General features: G+C 46.2%; 1 protein-coding gene across 1 annotated transcript in view; it reads left to right on the top strand.

Moving 5' to 3' along the window:
• The first annotated feature begins 4,892 nt into the window (after nt 1-4,892).
• The window catches only part of MAP3K9 (mitogen-activated protein kinase kinase kinase 9), a 63,239-nt gene continuing 59,280 nt past the window's right edge, over nt 4,893-8,851 (top strand). The window contains exon 1 of the mRNA XM_048305922.1: nt 4,893-5,462. Coding sequence (XP_048161879.1) covers nt 5,162-5,462 — 301 coding nt within the window. The 5' untranslated portion in view covers nt 4,893-5,161. The remainder of the gene's footprint in view (nt 5,463-8,851) is intronic.

Here is an 8,851-nt window from a genome sequence, read left to right as displayed (position 1 = left end):
CAACTCCATCTATGACTAATCAAACAAGAACTATATGTGTGGCTTGGATTGAGCTAATATACGGTGTGCAAACGTTAATCATTACTAAGCCAAAGTTAACCGTTATTTCTGTTAGGTGTATATCTTTTAGTGCAGACAGAAATCTCATTTGAAATTCTTCCTTTGTTTTATTTTTCTTATAGGGATGCAGATGTATGAATCATTCACGTTGCATGTGAAATTATACTGTGACCTATAATAATAGGCATTGCTGTACTTTGTTATGAAACCAGATTCAAACTAAATTTAAAATCCAAGTCTGTCTGTAAAATCTACTGCAAGTTTCCAGATTTTGGCCCAGAATTCTCACTCTCACAGTGTTTTTAGTCTTTTATTTTTCCAGGTCATCTGTTTTATGGAGAAAGAACATATAGCCATCTGGGAGGTTAGCATATATATTTTATGAAGCAGAGTAGAGCTCTCTCTTTACTGACTCAGATGCTAAAGACCCAGATTTGCAGCCTGCCTCCTAGCTAGCACAGCACAGTTCATAAAGCTTCTGTTGCCAGCGGCTTACCCCTCTCCCCCTCATCAAGAGCAAACCTACACTAAAGTGATGTTGGCAAAGTGGAACTGTTCTAAAGTGGGGGAAAAGACCTAGTTCAGCTTTACAGCCATGTAGAGAGGCAATTTTTAATGACAGAAGAATCCATTTGTCAATAAAGCTTACATTGTTTGAGTAGAAATTACCAGCAATTGATCAAACAAATCTGGCTACTGGAGTGAGATTCATCTCCAGAGTGGTATATATGGCTATATTTGTGGATAAAAGCACAGAACAAATCTGTGGTGTATCCTCTGAAATGTATAAAAGCCAAATGAGAGCGTTAGTGCTGGGTTAATTTAAGATGCAATATAAATTACCACAGGATGTAAAAGGAGTGAGCTGCAATAGATGTGCCAAGGGGCATCTCCTTAATCTTTTATACTTTCTCACTGTGCTGGTAGGGATGTGCTTTCATTGTAGCTATATTTGGAAGTACAGTATGTTTCTAGTACTGCAGTGTAGCTGGACTGTGACAGTACTCCTTCCTTTTCTCTGGACATTCCTCTTTCTTTTGTTTTTAATACTATTCTGTTTTTCTCCCTTTACAGAACACAGATACTAGGAGCCTAGACCGCCAACATTTTGATATCCAGTGTAGATTTATAACTATGGACTGCCAAGTTTTAAGAAGTTATAGAGCTGCTAAGTCCAGTGAAGAGAGAGGAAACACAACCACTGAAAGAGAGAGTACTAGTTTGGTAGTCTGCACAAGCCTCTAGAAAACACAGGGCAAAAGCTGAGATCATAATCCTAAATTTGTATTAATAATGATACTGAATAAGCAGAATACTTTCCATTGCTTCTTAAAACAAAGACTGGGAATAGACTGGCCTTTTTGTTTACCCTCTAATAATTTGGTGGTACTTTAAAAATATATATGCAAAAATGAGCTTGAATTAAAAGCTTTGGTTCAAAGCTCCCAGTTTGAAGGAAGTTTGAACTATATTCAGAGTATCATCTGCATTTTTCAGGTTAGACTCTCCTTTTTAAACAAATTATAACAAAAACCATGTCCAAACTTTAAGAAGCACAGAGTGTGTATTCAAATACAGACTTTAAGAGCTGGATCTGTTATATCTAAAATCTGATTCCCATTATTCAGATCTGCTGAATAATAATGGGAACAAATACAGTCTTACTAGAAAATGCATAAGAAAAAAGTTTCAATGTAACATTTGGGCTATATGTTCATCAGAAAGGCATGGACCATTTCAAAAATCTTTCTGTATCTTGCCAGTGCTAAAATGCCATGTTTCAAAGACAGCATGAAGACAGTCTTTAATGTTCTTTTCTTCTACCTTTTGTCAGTTACTGGAACATGAGCTTGATATTTACTGACAGTTCTATTTACCTTGATGCTAAGAACAGCCTACCCAATCTGGCCAGATCTTTTCATTCAGAAACCAGTCTCTGACATGGCTGGTAAAAGGTGCCAAGAGAAGTCTATGAGAGTGGGAAAATCCTATGATGGCTCTTCAGAGTATTTCCCTGGACACTCTCCCAGCTCCAAGCACAAGTGGCTTCCTGAGCCAGTCACACCACTTCTGTAGAAACAAACATATAATCACGGTAAATAAAGGAAAAAAAAACCCAAACGAGCAAACAAACCAAACCAAAACAAACAAAAACCCCCAAACAAACAAACAACAACAAAAAAGGAAGGTGTCTTTTGAGCAGCAAAGCTGTGTACTTTGATATCAAGGCATTCCACAAGATGGCAGGGTTCTGTCTTGGCAGGTCACTACAGAAGGCAACCTGAGTCTCTACAGAAGCAATCTTTTTCCTACCATAGTTTTCACCATCAGTAATACAACTCTCTACTTTAAACCTATCAGTGCTCTATAGCAGTGATCAAAGTAAGTGGCAAACAGCTGAAAGACAGGAGGGCCTCTATTTTCTTATATCTCACTCACATTTTTTATATTACAACATTTAAAGCACCATATTCACATAAAACATAATTGTTTCTCACTGTGTGAATTAAAGAAATAATCTTTTTCTACATAAAATTAGACAGAAAATTATTGCATGCAACTGCAATTATTTTAACTAGGAACATTAACAGCAACCCTTCACATTCCATCTCAGTCATCTATTATTTGAACTCCAAAAATCATAAATACAGCTATTTGTTACCCCTTGTCTTCACGATCAAGACAAGGTAACCTAAAGATGGGATGCTGCTGAAAGGTGGCTGTCCCTTTCACCTGTCCTGCTTCCTTGTGCTTTAATGTCTGTGTGTACAGTCCTAATGCAAGTCAGATCAACATTAAAAAGCTGATTGAAAACTAGCTGCTTCTACTCAGAGGCTTAGCTTTCAGCTAGAGAAATGAGCTGAAATGACTCCACAGCCACACAGTCACTGCTGTTGCAATCAGGAAAGCAGGTCAAGCATGTGACAAGGGGCAGGAAAGTCCCTTTCAGCAACAGAGTAGTATTGGATAAGCTTACACTAATTGTGAAAACACACCCTTGAGTAACAAAGGAATAGTGGAGAGGATGCATCCTCAGTTCTGCCCTCGATGACAAGAGGCAATGGAGAGAGAGGAGAGAACCTGAAGCTCAGTTCTTAGACAAGTTCAATTGAAAACTTGTGCTGGAGCATGCCTAAATCTTGCATATGTCACAGTAAAATGTTAGTTCTGACCTCAACTAGATGCATTTTGCTCTTTGTTTGTAAAATAAGGATACTAATATACCAGCTCTTTCTAGACCATTTATGTTTGGTTTCTATGAGAAATAAAGGCTCTGAACTTTGGGGAAAAAAAAGAGAAACTAGAACAATTGTAGTTCCCTGTAGGGTTCTCTGCAATACTTGTTACTAAGTTTCAGTTAAGTAGAGGTGTATTCCCAGAGTAAATTCAAGTAAATTCAAATATTTTACAAACAATGATAAGGATTTTGTATGAACTCAGAGCATGTTACACTTAAGATCTTCATCATCCTTTTATGCTTCCTATAAAGGTGCTACAGCATAGTGCTAATGCAAAGATAGATAAATAGATAAAACCCCAACACACAACATTAAATAATTACTAGCAGCTACTCTGTACATAAGCCAAACCAAAGGCCTCACTCGGGAATGGAGAAATTTTTAAAAATCCATCTTGCAGAGAAGAACTGTGTAATTGCATTTACTAAACACTGAAGAATAACTTAACTCTAGATTTTCTGTATAAGTGGGAAGACATCAGGTGTTGTCAGGGTGCTTGGGATTCTCATTTGGTATCAGTGGGTATGTGAAGATACTCTGAATATAGTTCAAACTTCCTTCAAACTGGGAGCTTTGAACCAAAGCTTTTAATTCAAGCTCATTTTTGCATATATATTTTTAAAGTACCACCAAATTATTAGAGGGTAAACAAAAAGGCCAGTCTATTCCCAGTCTTTGTTTTAAGAAGCAATGGAAAGTATTCTGCTTTTCATTGTTACGATTCATTGTTACGATGAAGCATGAACAGAGATTTTTCATTTCCAGGTTCACCACTGAAATTCAAATGAGGATGAAAAAAAAAAAAGAATGAAGTGAAACGTAAAGAAAATCTCCCAGTAATATTACCAAGTGCAAACAAATTCTATTGACAAGATCTGGTGTCTCCACAAGCTGTGAAAACCCTGGTAGCAGGGAGAAGGAATTAGGATTTTCAGGACCAAGCAGCTACATGCTGATTGCAAGAGTGAGAAGTAAATTCTGTTAATTTTTAACAAAGGCATTCAGCAGGGATACACCCATGACAACCTCGTGCAGAAACCATCTAACGCCCGCGCTTAAGTTCGGCTCGATTATGGAAGACCATGGCCTGACAGAAGACAGAGACTGTGGCTGGTTTCCGGCGCAGGCCCGCGCTCCGGGTACACGGGGCAGGGACGGTCCCCGCGGGGGCGGAGGGACACCGAGCTCGGGGGGAGGCGCGGCGCTGGCCCAGGTGTGCGCCGCCTCCGCCCGCCACCAGGTGGCGCCCGCACGCTCCGCCCTCGGGCCGCCCCACCCCGCCTTTGGCCCGTGTCATGCCCCTTTCCCCAGCCAATGAGAAGCGGCACGGGAGGCGGAGCTCGGAGCGTGCGGCCCAATGGAAAGCGAGAGCTGGCCGGGCGGGGGCCAATGGGGGGCACACCGGTGAGTGCGCGACTCCGGGGCCGGGGGCTGGGCGGGGAGGGGGCGTGGCCAAGGGGGCGCGGGCCCGCAATCAGGTGAGGGCGGTGCTGACGGGCGGCGGCGGCGGCCAATGGCGGCGCGGGGGCGGGGTCTGCCCTGTCCTCCCCTCCCGCCGCCGAAGCTGCCAGAGAGTCAGGTGGCTCCGGGATGCGCGGCGGCGGCAGGAGGCGGAGGCGGGCGCGGAGGAGGCGGCGGCGGATGGGGGGGATGCGGCGGCTTCTCCACGGCACACGCTGCCCGGTCTCGCCCCTGCCCGCGCTGGGCTGAGGCGGCCCCGCGCCGGGAACCCCCGGCAGCGGCGGCGGCACCTGCTGCCGGCGGGTGCCGGGCCGCATGAACAATAGGCGGCAGTCCCGGCCCCGCCGCCCCCCGCAGCGCCCGGGTGCCGCGGGCGCCTCCCCCTATGGAGCAGCCTCGCCATGGAACCCCTCACCGAGCTCAGCCAGGAGGGCGCGGGTGGCGGAGAGCCGCCGGGCGACGAGCCGCTCTGGACCGCTGTCTTCGAGTACGAGGCGTGCGGCGAGGACGAGCTGAGCCTGCGGCCGGGGGACGTGGTGCAGGTGTTGTCCCGGGACTCGCACGTGTCCGGCGACGAGGGCTGGTGGACGGGCAAGATCGACCAGCGCGTCGGCATCTTCCCCAGCAACTACGTGAGCAGCGGCGTGCAGGGGGGCGGCCCGGAGCTGCGCGCCCGATACCCTCCGCCCCCCGCCATACAGCGTAAGGGGGCCCGGGCCCGGGGCGGGGGGCTTGGCGCGTCCCCTCAGCCGGGAGGGAGGGACCCAGGGAAGAGGGGGAGAGGCCCGGTCCCGCCCCCTACCGTGGGCTTGGGCTGGATATGGGAGGGGGGACGGGACCGGCGGGACTGCCAGGGTTGTGGGGGGGAGCCGAGGCTCGGCCCTCCCGATGTCTTTGGGGGGAGGCCTGGGCCCTTCCGTGGGTCCTGTTGGAAGCCGGGGCGGCCGCCGCCGGGGGGGAAGGGAAGGCCCATCCCGGTGGCGAGCGGCCGTGGGAGGCCTCGGGCCCGGCTGGCGGCTGGGGAGGCCCGCGATGGCCGTCGGCGGGGAGCGGAGGGGCTACGGCGTCTCAGCCCCTCCCGCCCAGGGGCTGCCCTGGGCCCCTGGTCTGTTCCCTTTCCCACCCGCTGAGGTATTCCTGCTGCTCCAGTGCCCTTCTGTCTTCCAGGCTAGCGCGCTGCTCCCGGGGAGGCAGAGCCTCGCTCAGTATGTTTTTAGCGTTTCACCGACGCCAGGAGCAGTTTCCCATTGTTAAGACCTGTGTTTCCAGGGGCTGATAAATTTTCATCAAGCGACAGAATCCTGGCGGCTGGGCAGTGGTGGAGTCACCAGGGCTTTGGTCATTTTCCCTTTAAGAATATTCTTAAAGGTTGCTGAAAGGGAGGCAATTGTTTCCTGAAGTGTTGATTCACTGCTAATACTTGTTCAGTATCTTCCTGCTTACTAACCAAAAGCTTATTATTTCTGACTGAAAAATTCCTAAGTTCACTTGTGTTACCAGGTTCCTCTGCTCTCTTACAAATTCTGTCCTAAAATACCTGTGAATGAGTTGTTTCCCCGTTTGGATATCTGGGCCTGCCTGAGGGTTGCTTGACTATGTTGTGATGCTGAAAGCACCGAGGGATTGGTTTGTTTCTGTGAATTTCTGTGCAGTTTTGAAGCCTTTGTTGGAGATGGAGAATAGGGCTGTTTCATCTCTACATTTTTTTAGTCACTGTACCATTGTAGAAAGAGAAACAGCGTGGAATGACTGTTTCTACATCCTGTTTATCTATCACCATTGACAGTTCAGGCAAGGATAATGCTTTTTTTTGGAGGGGCAGAGAAAAATCTTCAGACTAGTAGGCTTTTCTAGAAAGTAAAAGAGTGAAAAGATGGTTTGTCCTATCTAGGCTGTATCTCCAAGGAATACAACTAATAGCTTTTTTTCTTACTCTGTATTCTGCTTGAAAGCATTTAGGTAAAACTCAGTAATTTGTACCATTGCCCTTGGGCTTGTGAAGGGACTAGGTGCTGTTCCTTTCTTTCATGCTGCAACAGCATTGGTAAGTTATTTTTTGCCCCACACACAGAAAAAGCTTTGAATGAAAGCTTATTAGGTTTTGCTTTTGAGATACTTAGGAGAACCATTTCTGTAGAACTTTTTGAACCCTTGGCTCCCATTCTGTTTTGAGTTTTCAAGTTCAGGCTTTGTAACTGTGGATTCTTCTGTCTTGCTGCCTCTTCTATGGTTTGATAGTTCATAAACAGTTGGGGAGTTGTACCTTCCCCCTTTGTCTTTGCCTTACTCTTCCTGTGCCACAACAGGGCTACACTACTTCTCTTCTGTCAGGTCATCAACCATATGTTCATGACGAAGTAGAATTTATTGTCCTCCAGTAGGTTTGTATAATGCCTAAGGACTATGTTTTTGTTGTTTTTTTTTTTTTAAGAAACAGTGCAGTTTGGACAGGGATTAAAGTTGGTTGCCATTGAATTGGATTTTTAAGTTGAATATTAGAAATCCTTTGCCAGGAATGCTATCCACTTTTAGAGCTGATGATGTTAGTTTGATAGCTGTTTGGAACAGGAATCACAGTCTACTGTTTAATACTTCATAGTCCAGTAAGTCCAGTTTTGCAGGAGTGATGCAAAGTGTTGCTCTGGACATGCACCTCTTCACAGAACCTATTTTTACTTGCTTTCCTAAAGGTTATTTTCATATTTAATGGAAATTTAGGAGTATGAGTTCTAGGGATTTTGCTTCTACTGAGAGCTGTACTAGTTTAGCTGGTAATTTTAGCCATCCATCTAGTGTGCTTGATTCTTGCCTCAGTGAGGGTACCATGAATGATAAGAGGAGCCTGTAGAGGCTGTCAGCAGTGGGCCGACTTGAGGGACTCTCATCTGCACTATGGGCTCTTACACACTTCAGACTGAATTAAATAGCTTAATCATGTGGTCTAATAAGGGCTGATTAAACGGCACCTACTTTGCAGTTGTCAACATGGCCACTGGTTCATGGTGTACAGGCTCTGTAATTCCTTACCGGCCCACAGAGGAATGATAGCACTTCAGTTCTTGAATTCTGTACAGTCCTGTACAACACGTCTGCCAAATGACACTGGAGTTCAGAGGTGGGGTTAGTGTGTTTAGAAATGTAAAGAAAAACAGGTATTTTGTGCCCTAATGTAGCTGTATAACTCAAACTATGAAAATGAATAAACTAACTCAGCAGAAAATACTTTTTAAAAACCCCAAACAAAACGTTTCTAAGAAGTGACTTTTTTTTCTGAGGAAGCTACCCACGAGGGTGAGCTGGCCAGTTTGCCTTACAGAAATATACATTTTCAAACTAAAGCTAAGGTCGTACTTCCAGATAAAAGAACATTCAATGTCACGCATTAGTTTTCATGTGGAAGCTGAAGTGTCTCCGTTTTACATCCGACCCCTATTAATTAATGCCTCCAGCAGGGATGTGCTTTTTTTTTATGGAAAATGGGTGACAGCACACGAGGTGTTCTACTTTCCAGCCTTTCGGTTTCCTTTGCCCATCTCGTTCTCCTGCTTGCCACCTTACTGTCGCCCTTCTTCCCAGCACCGGGGCGGGGGTGAGGGGAGGCCGGGGCGCTGCCCGCGGGGCCGTCCCGTCCCGTCCCGTCCCGTCCCGTCCCGTCCCGTCCCGTCCCGTCCCCGCTGCCGCTGGAGCTGTCCCTTCAGCACCTGCGGCCCGGCTCGCTCAGCTCTCGCTGATGTCCTCTCAATCCGTGAAATGCCCTAGCAGAACACTCGCTTTGAACAGCACCTGAACGCTGTGTGTCTGGAGTTGGCAGGGCAGGCAGTCCCCTGGTGCTGTGGGGGGCGTGTTTGTTCATTTTCAGTCTTTGACTGACCTTGTCCCTAGGAGCAGGTTAATTGAGGATTGTACCAGTATTGAAATTCTATCAAGTGAAGAGATAGGACTCAACATCTGATTTCTTTAGGTCTTTTATTAGTAAGAAATGCAAGAGTGACTCTTCGTGTATTCTCAATGGCAGGGTAGTCTCACATCTGGATTTATTGTCATTACAGACTTGTTCTAAAATTTAGTGTTTCTGGTCAGAATCTATTCCT

The sequence above is a fragment of the Corvus hawaiiensis genome, chromosome 6 (assembly GCF_020740725.1).
Source record: "Corvus hawaiiensis isolate bCorHaw1 chromosome 6, bCorHaw1.pri.cur, whole genome shotgun sequence".
NCBI lineage: Eukaryota > Metazoa > Chordata > Aves > Passeriformes > Corvidae > Corvus > Corvus hawaiiensis.
This window is presented reverse-complemented; position numbering and strand designations above follow the sequence as displayed.